The 18584-nt window shown below is 39.9% G+C and overlaps 1 protein-coding gene across 1 annotated transcript in view; it reads right to left on the reverse strand.

Moving 5' to 3' along the window:
- Positions 1–14763, reverse strand: part of OLA1 (Obg like ATPase 1) — a 182743-nt gene extending 167980 nt beyond the window's left edge. The window contains exons 1-2 of the mRNA XM_007183295.2: positions 14597–14763; positions 13201–13301 (exon numbers count right to left, since the gene is read on the reverse strand). Coding sequence (XP_007183357.1) covers positions 13201–13301 — 101 coding nt within the window. The 5' untranslated portion in view covers positions 14597–14763. The remainder of the gene's footprint in view (positions 1–13200; positions 13302–14596) is intronic.
- Positions 14764–18584: the final 3821 nt, after the last annotated feature.

Genomic DNA, 18584 nt, shown 5'->3' on the forward strand with positions numbered 1-18584 from the left:
AGCCTCCCATCAACCCTCTTAGCCTCAACCACCAGAGGGCAGACAACAGAAGCAAGAAAAACTACAATCCTGCAGCCTGTGGACCAAAAACCACAGTTACAGAAAGACAGAGAAGATGAAAAGGCAGAGGGCTATGTACCAGATGAAGGAACAAGAAAAAACCCCAGAAAAACAACTAAATGAAGTGGAGATAGGCAACCTTCCAGAAAAAGAATTCAGAATAATGATAGTGAAGATGATCCAGGACCTCGGAATAAGAATGGAGGCAAAGATTGAGAAGATGCAAGAAATGATTAACAAAGACCTAGAAGAATTAAAGAACAAACAAACAGAGATGACCAATACAATAACTAAAATGAAAACTACACTAGAAGGAATCAATAGCAGAATAACTGAGGCAGAAGAACGGATAAGTGACCTGGAAGACAGAATGGTGGAATTCACTGCTGCGGAACAGACTAAAGAAAAAAGAATGAAAAGAAGTGAAGACAGCCTAAGAGACCTCTGGGACAACATTAAACGCAACAACATTCGCATTATAGGGGTCCCAGAAGGAGAAGAGAGAGAGAAAGGACCAGAGAAAATATTTGAAGAGATTATAGTCGAAAACTTCCCTAACATGGGAAAGGAAATAGCCACCCAAGTCCAGGAAGCACAGAGAGTCCCATACAGAATAAACCCAAGGAGAAACACGCCGAGACACATAGTAATCAAAGTGGCAAAAATTAAAGACAAAGAAAAATTACTGAAAGCAGCAAGGGAAAAACGACAAATAACATACAAGGGAACCCCCATAAGGTTAACAGCTGATTTCTCGGCAGAAACTCTGCAAGCCAGAAGGGAGTGGCATGATATACTTAAAGTGATGAAAGGGAAGAACCTACAACCAAGATTACTCTACTTGGCAAGGATCTCATTTAGATTTGATGGAGAAATCAAAAGCTTTACAGACAAGCAAAAGCTAAGAGAATTCAGCACCACCAAACCAGCTCTACAACAAATGCTAAAGGAACTTCTCTAAGTGGGAAACACAAGAGAAGAAAAGGACCTACAAAAACAAACCCAAAACAATTAAGAAAATGGTCATAGGAACATACATATCGATAATTACCTTAAACGTGAATGGATTAAATGCCCCAACCAAAAGACATAGACTGGCTGAATGGATACAAAAACAAGACCCATATATATGCTGTCTACAAGAGACCCACTTTAGACCTAGGGACACATACAGACTGAAAGTGAGGGGATGGAAAAAGATATTCCATGCAAATGGAAATCAAAAGAAAGCTGGAGTAGCTATACTCATATCAGATAAAATAGACTTTAAAATAAAGAATGTTACAAGAGACAAGGAAGGACACTACATAATGATCCAGGGATCAATCCAAGAAGAAGATATAACAATTATAAATATATATGCACCCAACATAGGAGCACCTCAATACATAAGGCAACTGCTAACAGCTATAAAAGAGGAAATCGACAGTAACACAATAATAGCGGGGGACTTTAACACCTCACTTACGCCAATGGACAGATCATCCAAAATGAAAATAAATAAGGAAACAGAAGCTTTAAATGACACAATAGACCAGATAGATTTAATTGATATATATAGGACATTCCATCCAAAAACGGCAGATTACACGTTCTTCTCAAGTGCACACGGAACATTCTCCAGGATAGATCACATCTTGGGTCACAAATCAAGCCTCAGTAAATTTAAGAAAATTGAAATCATATCAAGCATCTTTTCTGACCACAACGCTATGAGATTAGAAATGAATTACAGGGAAAAAAACGTTAAAAAGACAAACACATGGAGGCTAAACAATACGTTACTAAATAACCAAGAGATCACTGAAGAAATCAAACAGGAAATAAAAAAATACCTAGAGACAAATGACAATGAAAACACGACGACCCAACACCTATGGGATGCAGCAAAAGCGGTTCTAAGAGGGAAGTTTATAGCTATACAAGCCTACCTAAAGAAACAAGAAAAATCTCAAGTAAACAATCTAACCTTACACCTAAAGAAACTAGAGAAAGAAGAACAAACAAAACCCAAAGTTAGCAGAAGGAAAGAAATCATAAAGATCAGAGTGGAAATAAATGAAATAGAAACAAAGAAAACAATAGCAAAGATCAATAAAACTAAAAGTTGGTTCTTTGAGAAGATAAACAAAATTGATAAGCCATTAGCCAGACTCATCAAGAAAAAGAGGGAGAGGACTCAAATCAATAAAATCAGAAATGAAAAAGGAGAAGTTACAACAGACACCGCAGAAATACAAAACATCCTAAGAGACTACTACAAGCAACTTTATGCCAATAAAATGGACAACCTGGAAGAAATGGACAAATTCTTAGAAAGGTATAACCTTCCAAGACTGAATCAGGAAGAAACAGAAAATATCAACAGACCAATCACAAGTAATGAAATTGAAACTGTGATTAAAAATCTTCCCACAAACAAAAGTCCAGGACCAGATGGCTTCACAGGTGAATTCTATCAAACATTTAGAGAAGAGCTAACACCCATCCTTCTCAAACTCTTCCAAAAAATTGCAGAGGAAGGAACTCTCCCAAACTCATTCTATGAGGCCACCATCACCCTGATACCAAAACCAGACAAAGACACTACAAAAAAAGAAAATTACAGACCAATATCACTGATGAATATAGATGCAAAAATCCTCAACAAAATACTAGCAAACAGAATCCAACAACACATTAAAAGGATCATACACCACGATCAAGTGGGATTTATCCCAGGGATGCAAGGATTCTTCAATATACGCAAATCAATCAATGTGATACACCATATTAACAAATTGAAGAAGAAAAACCATATGATCATCTCAATAGATGCAGAAAAAGCTTTTGACAAAATTCAACACCCATTTCTGATAAAAACTCTCCAGAAAGTGGGCATAGAGGGAACCTACCTCAACATAATAAAGGCCATATATGACAAACCCACAGCAAACATCATTCTCAATGGTGAAAAACTGAAAGCATTTCCTCTAAGATCAGGAACGAGACAAGGATGTCCACTCTCACCACTATTATTCAACATAGTTCTGGAAGTCCTAGCCACGGCAATCAGAGAAGAAAAAGAAATAAAAGGAATACAAATTGGAAAAGAAGAAGTAAAACTGTCACTGTTTGCGGATGACATGATACTATACATAGAGAATCCTAAAACTGCCACCAGAAAACTGCTAGAGCTAATTAATGAATATGGTAAAGTTGCAGGTTACAAAATTAATGCACAGAAATCTCTTGCATTCCTATACACTAATGATGAAAAATCTGAAAGAGAAATTATGGAAACACTCCCATTTACCATTGCAACAAAAAGAATAAAATATCTAGGAATAAACCTACCTAGGGAGACAAAAGACCTGTATGCAGAAAACTATAAGACACTGATGAAAGAAATTAAAGATGATACCAACAGATGGAGAGATATACCATGTTCTTGGATTGGAAGAATCAACATTGTGAAAATGACTATACTACCCAAAGCAATCTACAGATTCAATGCAATCCCTATCAAATTACCAATGGCATTTTTTACGGAGCTAGAACAAATCATCTTAAAATTTGTATGGAGACACAAAAGACCCCGAATAGCCAAAGCAGTCTTGAGGCAAAAAAATGGAGCTGGAGGAATCAGACTCCCTGACTTCAGACTATACTACAAAGCTACAGTAATCAAGACAATATGGTACTGGCACAAAAACAGAAACATAGATCAATGGAACAAGATAGAAAGCCCAGAGATTAACCCACGCACCTATGGTCAACTAATCTATGACAAAGGAGGCAAAGATATACAATGGAGAAAAGACAGTCTCTTCAATAAGTGGTGCTGGGAAAACTGGACAGCCACATGTAAAAGAATGAAATTAGAATACTCCCTAACACCATACACAAAAATAAACTCAAAATGGATTAGAGACCTAAATGTAAGACTGGACACTATAAAACTCTTAGAGGAAAACATAGGAAGAACACTCTTTGACATAAATCACAGCAAGATCTTTTTCGATCCACCTCCTAGAGTAATGGAAATAAAAACAGAAATAAACAAGTGGGACCTAATGAAACTTAAAAGCTTTTGCACAGCAAAGGAAACCATAAACAAGACGAAAAGACAACCCTCAGAATGGGAGAAAATATTTGCAAATGAATCAACGGACAAAGGATTAATCTCCAAAATATATAAACAGCTCATTCAGCTCAATATCAAAGAAACAAACACCCCAATCCAAAAATGGGCAGAAGACCTAAATAGACATTTCTCCAAAGAAGACATACAGACGGCCACGAAGCACATGAAAAGATGCTCAACATCACTAATTATTAGAGAAATGCAAATCAAAACTACAATGAGGTATCACCTCACTCCTGTTAGAATGGGCATCATCAGAAAATCTACAAACAACAAATGCTGGAGAGGGTGTGGAGAAAAGGGAACCCTCTTGCACTGTTGGTGGAAATGTAAATTGATACAGCCACTATGGAGAACAATATGGAGGTTCCTTAAAAAACTAAAAATAGAATTACCATATGACCCAGCAATCCCACTACTGGGCATATACCCAGAGAAAACCGTAATTCAAAAAGACACGTGCACCCGAATGTTCATTGCAGCACTATTTACAATAGCCAGGTCATGGAAGCAACCTAAATGCCCATCAACAGACGAATGGATAAAGAAGTTGTGGTACATATATACAATGGAATATTACTCAGCCATAAAAAGGAACGAAATTGAGCCATTTGTTGAGAAGTGGATGGATCTAGAGACTGTCATACAGAGTGAAGTAAGTCAGAAAGAGAAAAACAAATATCGTATATTAATGCATGTATGTGGAACCTAGAAAAATGGTACAGATGAGCCAGATTGCAGGGCAGAAGTTGAGACACAGATGTAGAGAATGGACATATGGACACCAAGGGGGGAAAACTGCGATGAGGTGGGGATGGTGGTGTGCTGAATTGGGCGATTGGGATTGACATGTATACACTGATGTGTATAAAACTGATGCCTAATAAGAAGCTGCAGTATAAAAAAACAAACAAAACAACTAATACTAAACTTTCATTGGGTTATTTGTATGGAAATATGTTAATATAAATGTTTCAGACATTACATGAAATTTCTAAAAATCTTATATTTGTATTTGTATGGAAATATGTATGGAAATATGTTAATATAAATGTTTCAGACATTACATGAAATTTCTAAAAATCTTATATTTGTATTTGTATGGAAATATGTATGGAAATATGTTAATATAAATGTTTCAGACATTACATGAAATTTCTAAAAATCTTATATTTGTATTTGTATGGAAATATGTATGGAAATATGTTAATATAAATGTTTCAGACATTACAGGAAACGTCTAAAAATCTTATATGTTCTGGTATAATGTTATAAGTAATAATCCTAGTTATTACTTTAAAATGTATATCTCAGAAATAACTAATTTTCTTGTCAACTGCATTATTATGAACTTTCATCAAATCTTTAACCATGGTCATTTTTAAGTCTTTTGTCATTTACAGACAGTTCTGGGTGTACTCTGATGATTTTGCAAATATGTTCCTATAAAAGGGTTTCATCTTCAAGAAATTCATGGAAAAGACTCTGACAAGTACAGGTTTCTGGTAACTGACTGTACTGCTGAACTGAATGAATAAGCATTTTCAGAACTCTAATGAAAAACTGATGAACTCATAAAAGTGCTAACAAAAGATCAAGATGAAAAAAAAAAGAAATTAATTACATGGGACTGAGTGAACTGATGAGGATGAGTATAATTTTTGTGACTTTCTGTCTGAATTAAAAAAAAAAAAAATCCCACAAGGACTCAGAGGAAAAGAATATACAAATCAATTTTCACTGCAAAGTAAAGGAGCTGTTACAGTGGAGGATTACTGGACTGAATGTCAATATTATGACATAGTATAACTGTGTTTCATGTTTGGTAATTGCAATCATTGTTGCTTTTGTTGTGGTCATCCATGTACAATGCTTGGTGTCAGTCTATTTATCTCTTGTAAAAATAAAATACAGTGTGTGTGTGTGGAAAAAAAAAAAAAAAAAAAACAAAAACAAACAAAAAAACACTGGGGCAAAACAAAAAAAGATTTACTATAGATAATGCCCTGACAGAAAGCCCACTTAAGAAGCCTCTGGAATAATTCAAGTAAGAAATGAGTGGCAAAAAGATGTGAAGAAAATAGATCAGAGAGAGATTCAGGTAGCAGGTTTGGTGCCCTACTGAAAAATACAGCTGAGGCGAAAGGATGCAAAGATAAATCTCTCAAGTATCTGGGTGGAAAGTAGTATTATTAACCAAGACAGGGAATGCAAGAGGCAATGAGCTCAGTTTTAGACGTGTTGGGTGTAGCCATTTAACCGGAGATATTCAGGGCAGTTAGATATTATGAATCTGGAACTCAGATGCAACCTGAGCAGGACATATAAATTTAGAAAAGAGAAGCCAACAGATGATTAAAATCAGGAGAGGATGAGACTGCCCAGGGAAAAAGTATAAAAGAGAAGACAGCCAAGGACAGAAATCTAATATAGAGCGTAAACACAGGAAGTGTAGCAAGCACAAAAGACTGAAGGAAGAGTTGAGAGAGGTGGGGAGTTACCAACAGTGCCAAATAGGGCAGAGAGGTTAAGTAAGTTAAGGACAAAAAAATGAGTACCAGCTTTGGCAATCAGATCATTATTGCCTTTTGCTATAGTTTTTGTCAAAAGCAAACATTTTTAAAAGGCCTTAAATGACCTACAAAAGAGTTAAAATACACAATCTGTACCATGCTGTACCTTCATTTCCACATCAATTTCAAACTAGTTCATGCAAGCAATCTGCAAAAAACAAATTCTTAATAGTCGTAAGTGGAAGATACTATTAAAACTTTAAAATTATAAAACAAAAATATAATGTATCCCAAGGATAGAATATACATAATTGCTTGTTTATTACATATAATGTATATATAATAAACACTGTTCTGTACAAAAAGTGAGTGGCTTTTCTGTACGTGAAATTTTTTATAATCAAATATTGGGAAAAAAACTGGCCAGCATGAAAAATAAATATATGCATTAAAAAGAGCATTATTAATTGAGCACCTAGAGATTAATCTTCCTCCAGTGAGTTTCTCGAAGCAATCAAGAATGGAGCCTCTTCAGTAAGAACAAGAAGCTAAGAATGAGCCAGGAAGACTTCTCCAGGGACCAAATGGGTGTCATACAAAACCATATTAGGAAAATAGTAGAATGCGATGGATTAAAGATGGCCACATGTTCTTTTCCACTCCTCCCCTCAAGAGGCTGAGTCTGTTTCCCTTCCCTCCTTGTCTCTGGGCTGGTGTCACGACTTGCTTTGACTAAAAGAAATAGGTGGAAGCATTCTGTACCACTGGCACATTTTCACTCTCTTGGGAGTCAGCCACCATGCTATAAAAAAGTTTGGGCTGGAGACCACTTGGACAGAAAGAAGCCAAGTGAGGGAAGATAGAAATGCCCTAGACTTCCAGCCAACCCTGATAAGGCCCCAGCCCTGTGGGTATGGCCATCTTGACCTTCCAACCCTCACTAGCCACAAGCTGAATGCAGCCACATGAAGGATCTCAAGTGAGACCAGCAGTAGACTCACCCAGCTAACCTACAGAATCATGAGAAATATTATTATAAATATTTATCGTTTTAAACCACAAACTTTTGGAGTGGTTTCCTACATAAAAATAGATAACTAAAACACTGAACATAATTACCCTGTGATTTTTTTTTTAAAGCATTTCCTACAATGTTTTCCTCAACAACAGTACATAGCTTTGTGGTTGGACTCTGCCAAATTGGGAAAAGGCAAGCTGTAGGAACAACCAAAGGACATTCCCAGAAGTATCAACTAAGCAAGACAAATACTCTCCTAAGGCAGTTGCTGAGTAATGGAACAGAGCATACAGTTGTCCCCCAATATTCATTCTCTCCTCCTTTCATAGTAACAGAATTTTTAACTGAACATATGTCCATCAAAATAAAGACTACATATCCTAGCCTTCCTTGAAAGTAAATTCTTATGACTATATCTGGACAAAGGAATGTTACCAGAAGTATGGTGTGGCAGCTTACAGGAAAAAAAAAAATCCCTCTTAGACTGCAGGGCAAGTTGTTTGGTCCTTTCACCCCTCGGGTAACCAGCTGTTTGGAATTCACAACACTTTGGTCCATGAGAATGAAAGGCCATTCCCTTGGGATTGCTGAGGCATGAGGTGCAAGGAGCTGGGGTATCCAAGATTTCATAAAGCAAGGTCAATATACCAATCTATGACTGCAAAATTTACACTTTTACATAAAAAAGAAACTTCTGTTTAAGCCATAATTATTTGGGGTTTTCTGACACCTTCAACTGAAACTAATCGCATCTCATGCAGTGGTAGCAACAAGAAGAGCCGTCCCATGACGAAATATCAAAATGTAGTTTCTCAAGCACAGGCAATACGATGGAGCAAAGATAGTCTTTTCAACAAATGGTGCTGGAACAACTGGACATCCACATGCCAAAAAAAAGAATCTAGATACAGACCTTACACCCTTCACAAAAATTAACTCAAATGAATCACAGATCTAAATGAAAATGCAAAACTATAGAACTCCTAGGAGATAGAAAAAAACCTAGATGACCTGAGGTATGGCAATGACTTTTTAGATACAACACCAAAGGCATGATCCATGAAAGAAATAATAATAAGGTAGACTTCATTAAAATGAAAAACCTCTGCTCTGTGAAAGAAACATCAAGAGAATGAGAAGACAAGCCACAGACTGAGAGAAAATATTTGCAAAAGATACACCTGATAAAGGACAGTTATCCAAAATATACAAAGAATTCTTAAAATTCAACAATAAGAAAACAAACAACCCGATTAAAAAATGGGCCAAAGACCTTAACACACATCTCACCGTAGAAGATATACAGATGGCAAATGAGTATAAGAAAAGATGCTTCACATCATTATATGTCATCAGGGAAATGCAAATTAAAACAATAATGGAATACCACTACACAGCTATTAGAATGGCCAAAATCCAGAACACTGACAACACCAAATGCTGGCAATGATATGGTGCAACAGGAACTCTCATTCATTGCTGGTGGAAATATAAAATGGTACAGCCACTTCAGAAGCTTCTTATAAAACTAAACATACTCTTACCATACAATCCAGCAATCATGCTGCTTGGTATTTATCCAAACGAGCTGAAAATTTACGTCCACACAAAAACCTACACATGGATGTTTATAGCAAGTAGGTTTTTTTTTAATGAATTTTTAAAATATTTATTTATTTGGCTATATAGCAAGTGTTTTATCCATAACTGCCAAAACTTGGAAGCAACCAAGATGTCCTTCAGTCAGTGAATGGATAAATAAACTATGGTACATCCAGACAATGAAATATTATTCAGCGCTAAAAAGAAATGAGCTATTTAAGCCAGGAAAAGACATGGCGGACACTTAAATGCATATTACTAAGTAAAAGAAGCCAATCTGAAAAGGCTACATACTGTACAATTCCAAATACATTCTAAAAAAGACCAAAGTAGAGAGAGAGTAAAAAGATTAGTGGTTGGGGAGGGTACGTGAATAGGCAGAGCACAGAGGATTTTTAGGGCAGTGAAACAACTCTCTCTGATACTATAGTGGTGGACAAAGGTCTTTATACATTTGTCCAAATCCATAGAAGGTAAAACACCAAGAGTGTACCCTAAGGTAAACTATGAACATTGGGTGATGTGTCAATGAGGTTCATCAATGGTAACAAATGTACCACTCTGGTGCGGGATGTTGATAATAGGGAAAGATATGCATGTATAAGGGCAGAGGATATATGGGAAATCTCTGTACCCTTCCCTCAATTCTACTGTGAACCTAAAACTGCTCTAAAAAAAAAAAAATCTTGGGACTTCCCTGGTGGCCCAGGGGTTAAGAATCTGCCTGCCAATGCAGGGGACACGGATTCGAGCCCTAGTCCGGGAAGATCCCACATGCCGCGGGGCAACTAAGCCCGTGTGCCACAACTACTGAGCCTGTGCTCTAGAGCCCACGAGCCACAACTACTGAGCCTGCATGCCACAACTACTGAAGCCCATGCGCCTAGAGCCCGTGCTCTGCAAAAAGAGAAGCCGCTGCAATGAGAAGCCCGTGCACCACAACGAAGACCCAACACAGCCAAAAATAAATAAATAAAATAAGTTTAAAAAAAAAAATCTTTAAAAAGAAAAAGTAGTTTCCCTCAACAGCCTCCAAGCCTCTCACCCACAATAATATACTGGCCCAAGAGGAGCTAATTTATAGAGTCACTCAGGTAAGAAAAAGCAGAACAAATCTAGAAATCAAGTCTTCATACTCTTATTTTAGTATTCTTTCTACTTCACTTCATTAAAAGTGGCTATCAAAATGTGCCTCCTTATCATTAAACCTACACACGGCATCAAGGGCAGAAAAACTATCCATTCACAGATAATTACTGAGCGCCTACTAAGTTCCTAACACCAGTCTAGGTGCTAGAAATATAACAATAAACAAGAACAAGACAATCCTTGCCTTTACGGAATTTAAATTCTAATGAGAAGGGGGCAGGAATGTTAAACATTGATTAAATTAAATAATACATATAAAGTGCTCAGAACAGTGATAGGCATACACTAAATAAGTGTTCAAATAAATATCAACTATTGTTAGCTATAAATATCCCTCTATGTTTCTAGGTAATCAGCAAACCTTCTTATTCATCCAGTTCTCTAAAAACCAAGAGATTCTTTAGATGGTTTCAGCACTAAACGTCCTTATTTTTGATCAGCAAGCCATCCTTCAGAGAACTGTCCCCTCTCCCCAATCCATTTCTTGTGGGCCTATCCAGAGGTAGACATGCCCAGTCAGATTTCCTTACACAGGAATCTATATCACTGGAGAGGCAGCAGGTGATGAGAAACACCCAGAAGTTCAGTTCATATGGCTGAGCTCCACGTGGACCCGTCTCTGCCAGCACTACCCAGGCTCCTGTCCTTCCTGAGGCCTGGCTGTTCAGCTTGTCCTTCAATGCTCTCCTTCCAATAAGTCTCTCTTTCTTGCTTAAAACAGCAAGAATTTGTGTTGCTTACGAAGAACCCTACCTGATACAGTTAGGCAATGTAAGATCATTCTAAAAAAAGTAGTGTTCATAACCAAACACAATTGCCAAAACTCATTGAACTGCACATTATTAAAATGAGTGAATTTTACTGTTTATAAAGTATACGTCAATAAAACTGGGGGAAAGTGGGAGGAGTATTTAATTTAAAAGCATAAACAGCACATTTACACTGGATAATAAAATATTCTAGGGCTTCCCTGGTGGCGCAGCAGTTAAGAATCCACCTGCCAATGCAGGGGACACGGGTTCGAGCCCTGGTCCAGGAAGATCCCACATGCTGCGGAGCAACTAAGCCCGTGCGCCACAACTACTGAGCCTGTGCTCTAGAGCCTGTGAGCCACAACTACTGAGCCTGTGTGCCGCAACTACTGAAGCTCGTACACCTAGAGCCTGTGCTCCGCAACAAGAGAAGCCACCGCAATGAGAAGCCCACGCACTGCAACGAAGAGTAGCCCACGCTCGCCGCAACTAGAGAAAGCCCGCGTGCAGCAACGAAGACCCAACACAACCAAAAATAAAAATAAAATAAAATAAATAAATTTATAAAAATATATATATATATTCTAGGTTATTTTCATATATATTGACTTTATTATGCTCTATGCTAAAAAACTCATACAGGAAACACTTTTTAAGATGGCCCACTTTAAAGCAGTCCCATTTAAAGTCAAGCTGCATTGACTGCAATGATTCTAGAATGAGAGAAGTATGTTAATATCTAAAAACTATGTCTTGCTTACTAACGCAATAAAGCTCACAACGTACATAACGATCATATCTTGCTTTCAAGTTTATTGACAGCACCCTACAGTACTTGCTTAATTATCTGTTTTGCTTATATTCCCACTCTCTATTTAGTCTTACTTTGCAAGCAGCCTATATCACAGCAGGAAACCCCCTCAAAATGCAAACCTCTCCAGCTCCAGACTGAAATTAGGACAGCCCCACTTGTCATGTTTTACATTACAAGAATTTCAGAACTGCCTTACTTGGTCACACCATGCTCCATTCACTAAGCAATCTCTATGACAGGGGCTCCTAGGAACACGTGAAAGAACATGGTTGCCCTACCTGCCACCAATCTAAAAGCCTAAAGCACATTCCTGAATACTTTCTGTCACCTTAATAAATCCATATTGGATCTGTTACTCCTTAGTACATCCTAATCACTTCTGAGACATTTTACATTTTAAGGTTAGTAAAAGGTATTAAAATAGAAGGGCAAATAATGAAAAAAGCAGACTTTGAACAACCAAGTTGCATGTGTACAGATTTATATAATAAACCCCACAAATATTTCCTAATTAGTCTTATTTGCAGTAATAATTCACTTTAATTTTAAACATTACAAAACTCAAAATTCTATTCTCACAACTTCCAGATTTAGCCACTTTATAACAGATACCCTTTTAGCGCACAACTTCCAATATTAAGTTCAAACTTGTCACCTTCTTTTCTAGTAAAAATTCAGCCATCTGATCCCTGATCTCCCAAAAATTTAATCAAATTTATAATGGGGCTTTTAAAACTATTTCCTAAAGTATCCTACTGCATGGCCTCTGGTAGCCAGCCTAAGTACCCTACGGAGCCAGCCAGCATGAAAATCTAATTTAAACTACTCTAATTCCTCATAAATTCAATACTGTATATCTCCCAACAGTGTTTCTGGCAAACCAGAGCTGATCTGGTTCAACTTGATGTTTAAACTCCCACTGCTTCTTCCTCTGAGTTTAGCAAAACAAACAATATAAGTAACTCAAGTTTCAACCCAGTATCTGTGTAGAAAACCAAAAATAAGGTAAGTGCAAATGAAAATCTTGTTTTGCAACATATTAACAGTCCAGCTTCTTAGCCTCTTTTCTTCAATTTAAATTTTTATTACCTCATGAGTTCCCATTTCTACAACAAGACCCAAAGTATTTACAAAACGAAAATGAGAAAAGCCCAACATTCACCTACCCAACATTTGGCAACCCAACAATACCAATTTTCAAGGAAGTTCCAAATCTTCCAATGATTGGGGGTGGTTTAATTCCATCACCTCCCTTTTTGGGGGGCATCTGAAATGTCAAAACAAACATACATATGAACAAAACTTTTTACTGTCCCCATTGACCAAAAACACATTTCATCACACACAATATATTATTGAATAATAGATTAAGAATACAGCGTACTGTATATATCATTCTAAAACTGACACACTTAATTTTTCAACAAAAATGAAAACAAAAAAGTTCTGTTAACAGATCTGATTCTGATAGTTGTCAAAGCAGTCACTCCTGAGAAGTCCTGGAAAACTGATCTAAAAATATGTGGCACCAAAAATCAAAAATAAAATTTAGCTGCCAATCTTCCATCCAGACTGTTCAAAAAACATTTTCTTAACCTGACATGTGGTTATATGAATGAAAGCATTTGGAAGCAGGAGCACAGGTAAGAATGTCAAAGAAAATCCATTCTAGAACCACTAGCAACCGAGTCACCTCCCACCAATCCATTCCCTCAATCTGGAACCTGTTCTTTCCCATTTCGCCCACAAGCACCATTTTTCGCATGAATGAACACACGCCGGTATCAAGGTCTTTCCAACAAGTCTCTTCCACCTTTGGCACTGTAGGTACGACTCATCAGTCCTCATAAACAACCTCCTGAATCTACCCTTTGGTTACTTCTAGTCGTAAATGGATCTACTAAGCCTTTTTATTTACAGGTCGAAACTTTCTCGGTCCCTGACAATCTGGCTCTAAGTTTCTCCGGGCAAAATTGAGCCGACTTTAGTACTGCAAACTGAACTCATGAGGACTGCTAACCTCACGTTTTATAAGCTGGGAACTAAAACTATCCCTGTCTTCTGGCTCCAGTTGAACCTCCCGGGGCCACGCTGAGGCCCTGCTCATGAAGTGATAATCCAGCCTCTGATCCCTGACCCCGAGGGCCGAGGGCCGGGAATCTCCCTTTTCAGGGTCGTAACTCACACCTGTTCCCAGCCAAACCCCAGGTTTCCGAAGCACAGCTGCACGAGCAGAGACTTTCCAGTCCTCTGGCCTCCTACCAAGGAGTGGCTGGCCGCCCAGCCTAAGCGAGGTCCCACCCAACATCTTCCCCCTCTGGACTGGGCCACTGGCCGTCCCCGCCTCCGGAGAAGGCTTTCCCCAGAGCGTGCCGGGTGAGGCGTGGGCCGCTCCCGGGACGCGCGGCCTAGTCCGAGAGCGCCTCATTCATCCACACGCTCCACGCCGCCCTCAGCCCAGGCCGGCCACCCGGCCCTGGCGGGACGCCGGCCTCAGAGCAACGGGCCACAGAGTCAAAGACGCGGCGGGGGGCGCACCCGCAGGCTCCCTGAGGACCTCACCGTGCTCAGGGCTGGCGATGACACAGGCTCCCAGCGGCAGCGGGAAACGGGTCCTACCGGCAGCCGGAGGCGGGGAGGAAGGAGGAGAGAGCGCAGGCCCGACCCCTCCGCCGAGCGGAATGCACGTCGGCGGCAGCGGCGGCGGCAGTGGCAGCGGAACAGGCGGGCCGGGCGCCGGGCTGCACCTGCGCGCAAGCCGCGCGCCCCGCCCCGCCCCGCCCCGCGCTCACCCCAACCCCCGTTCCGCCCATTGGTTTGGCCGCGGGAGGCGGGAGAGGGTGGGAGGAGTCGCGCGGCGCCCGAGCTGGCGGGAGCTGGAGATCTATCCTTGCAGGCCTGAGCCGGTGACACGCAGAAGCGCGCGTCTTCCGCCCGCCGTACACGTGGGGCTTCTCGGCCCCGGATCTCAGCTTCCTTCCCGGTGCGCGCCCCGCGTTTCCCGCACACGCTCGCTCGCCGCCCTCCAGCCCCACACTTCACCCGCCGCTTCACCTCGAAGCACCCTCGGCCTGACCGCCCGCGCGGAGGCGGGTCGCCTGAGGTCTGGCGATCAGCCTCGCCAGCCCCGCTTGGCCGCCAGCTGAGTCCTCGGGGACCACGGCCCCAGCTCGCCTTCTTTTCCTATAACGCTCTTCAGTCAATCCAGATGGTGAGAAGCTGTTAAACTTTCTTAACGGAAAAAAGGGTTAAGGGTATGATCTAAGGAGTCCTTCCTCGCCTTATTTTTCAGGCGTTTTACAGGCACTGGATCCCAGAATGCGTTTAACACAGCCAGTTTCCACACACACTCCCGCTCCTTTTCCTCTGGAGGATTAAGAGCAGAAGCCTTTGGAATTTGGGAAACGTTGGTTCCAATCTGGATTCCACTACCCATTAGCCGTTTGACCCTGACCAAAATAACCTCTCCTGGCTTCAGTTTCCTCTGGGATAAAATGAGGCTATTGAGACCCACCTTAGGAGGTTATTGTGAGGATAAAATGAGATAATGTGTGTAAACCTTGTAGTAACAGTACCCAACACAGATAGGAAAGGCTCATAAATAGTAATAAAGGCTATTGTTAATATTAGGGTTTCGTCTCATCTCACCCCTACCTGACTACACCATGGGCTCCATCTGTAGAAGGAATTCATTCATTTAGGTCCTGGCCTTCAGTCAGCCTTCAAGTATTTGTTGCAGTGAATGCAATACTTGTCCAAAAATTGTGACACTTTTTTTAGAAGCTTCTTTCAAAGAGACTAGTTTCTAATAAAGGAAAAGATCTGAGTTGGCTGGTATGCCCATTTTACAGATGTGGGAACAAGATCAGAAAGGTTATATAATTTGGATAGAGTCACACAACTAACTGGCAAATGGCAGAAGCCAGATTTCAAGCCCCAATCAGACGGAAAAATCTGTTCCCTTTCAGCCAAAATTCTAATAGGGACTTTTTATAAACAGCAACGGAGCCATTATTTATAATAAAATTGCATTAACATTTTCCTCTTTCCTATGAGAGTGATCTACTGAGATAAGTTGAAAAGCTTTTTCTATAAGTTTGAAAATTCTCAAGGACATGGGCAACTTGATTTGATTTTGGTTTTGTATTATTTGTTCATTATGTCATTGATAAATATGCACTGTTTAAATTCTCTCAATCTAGCTCCCTTGTCACCAATACCTTGTATTTATAAAAATGGGTGTGAGTACACAGCAGCTACGAAAGAGAAGGAAGCTAAGTAGCCCACATTTTGTACCCACTATCAGTATAAACGGTTATGAATAGCCCTAACAAAGGAATTCCTAAATTGTTTACTGTTTAGTAGTGAAGTTCTATAGTTGGCTTTCACACTGCTGCTTGTGAAAAGAGAGGAACCATTACCTGAAAAGCTCAAGAATCCCAGAGAGCCCAACCTGCCCAGCAACCAGCCACTCCAATACTAATTGAAAATGTTCCCCAGTCGTGGAGTAGTAGAATTATCTTCAAGTTATCACTGTCTTTTAGCCAGATCTTGCTCCTTCAATTTCAATATCTCTGCGATCTACCTATTCCCTTCAATTCACACTATCAAGTCCTTGAGTCAGTTATCTGTTTCTCTATTTGCAGCTACATCTTTTACTTGCACTTTTCACCACCTTTAAAGTGCCTTGACAGAGCAGGTCACACAGATGTCAGTGAGCTAGGCAGAGTTTCAGGAGTGGCCAATAGCTGCTGCTAACAGTTGCCCAATAATAAGACTCCATTTCCAACTCACTGGGGGAAATGCTATGCGCTCGCACTCACTGGGGGTCAATTCATATTCACGAGAAAGAGGATCTGATTGGCCTGGTTTAGGTAAAGTTCTACCAAGGGTCCAGTCAGCCTTGGTTAGGTGGGTAGAGGTCACATAGTAGAAACATCTCTGTGAATGACCTCTCTCTACTAATGAAGCAGGCATGTCTCAGAGAAAACCCTGGTAGGTATCTTCTATTCTACATGATAAATGAAGACTCAGTGAGACAGACCGGATATTAAGAGTTAACACTAATGCCAAGCCTAAGAAAATCACTTTGAACATAGGAAAGCTTGTCCTTGAGCCTTTTGCACAAAGGGAAGTCTATTTAGTATCTGTTGGGCTCAGTGATTAAGTGAAGCCTAGAGGAAAGAATCAGAAGTGGTCTAGAGTGGAAATTTTTTTTTTTTCTTTTTTTGGCTGCACTGGGTCTTCTTTGTGGGCTTCTCTCTAGTTGTGGCGCACAGGCTCAGTAGTTGTGGCGCGCAGGCTCAGTAGTTGCGGTGCGGGGTTTAGTTGCCCTGTGGCATGTGGGATCTTAGTTCCCCAACCAGGGATTGAACCTGTGTCCCCTGCCTTGGAAGGCAGATTCTTAACCACTGGACCACCAGGGAAATCCCTAGAATGGAAATTGAGCAAAAGATCTCTGTCAGAGGAAGGATGAGAATAGGCCATCAGATCAGCTCAACATAAGGATGCCGCCAAGGAAATATCAATGGGGTGAAAATAAGTAGAGCTCATATTTTTTGTTCTTTGTTATTATTAGCTTTCAAAATGTTTCTTACTTTACTAGGTGTCAGTCAATGACCAGGGATCAAGTAAGTTGACCAAAGGTCACAAAGGATCTAGGGAGTGGTTTGGAGTCAGTAATTTATACAGACTAGCTCAGTTGGAAATCCAGAGATTTAGTGATCTTGTAGAGAAAGCTAAGGGACAGGAGACAGCAAGAGTTTAGAGAGAAGCTCAGGAGGAAAGGAGGAAAATGGAGTAGTGACACATTCATCATGGGCTGGCAAGGTTGGACTACATGTATTGGTCAACTTCATCCACATCTGTTCCAGGCATAACAGATAACAAAATAATAGTAACAACTACACTAAGAGGGAAATTGAGTCCTGAGAATAACTTTACAGGGGAAGGGAACAGCTTGCAAAAAAATAAGTACCCTGGGGGTTGTGGGGGGGGGAGTTGGGGACATGTTGGTCAGAGGGTACAAACTTGGAGTTAGAAGATAAATAAGTTCTGGGGATCTAATGCACAGCATTGTGATTATAGTTAACAATACTGTGTTATATACATATACTTGAAAGTTGCTAAAAGACTAGATTTTAAATGTTCTTATCACAAAAAAAAATGACAATTGTGTGATGGAGGTGCAGAGAAGAACAAGATAAACATGGTCCTTGCCCTCAAGGAGCTTGCAATCTTAACAGGGCAGGCAAACAAGTAATTACACAAATAACTATCTAAGAACTTGGTAAAAATCTATAGAATACCTAAGTACTTTGATTACAATTTCACGATTTAAAATACACCACCACCTTGATTTTCACTTACTTGCAGGACTTCTGATATTATGTTCCAGTCGGTGCTTAATCCTCGCCTTTCCCTGTTCTAGTACCAGCAGTACCCAGACCCTGTCAGGCATCCGCAAAGAAACAGATTTTCAATTTTCATTCTTCCACTTGACAGATCATTATTTTGAATCTTTGAAATTTGACCATAAGCTACCTGTGAA

Source organism: Balaenoptera acutorostrata, chromosome 8 (assembly GCF_949987535.1).
Source record: "Balaenoptera acutorostrata chromosome 8, mBalAcu1.1, whole genome shotgun sequence".
NCBI lineage: Eukaryota > Metazoa > Chordata > Mammalia > Artiodactyla > Balaenopteridae > Balaenoptera > Balaenoptera acutorostrata.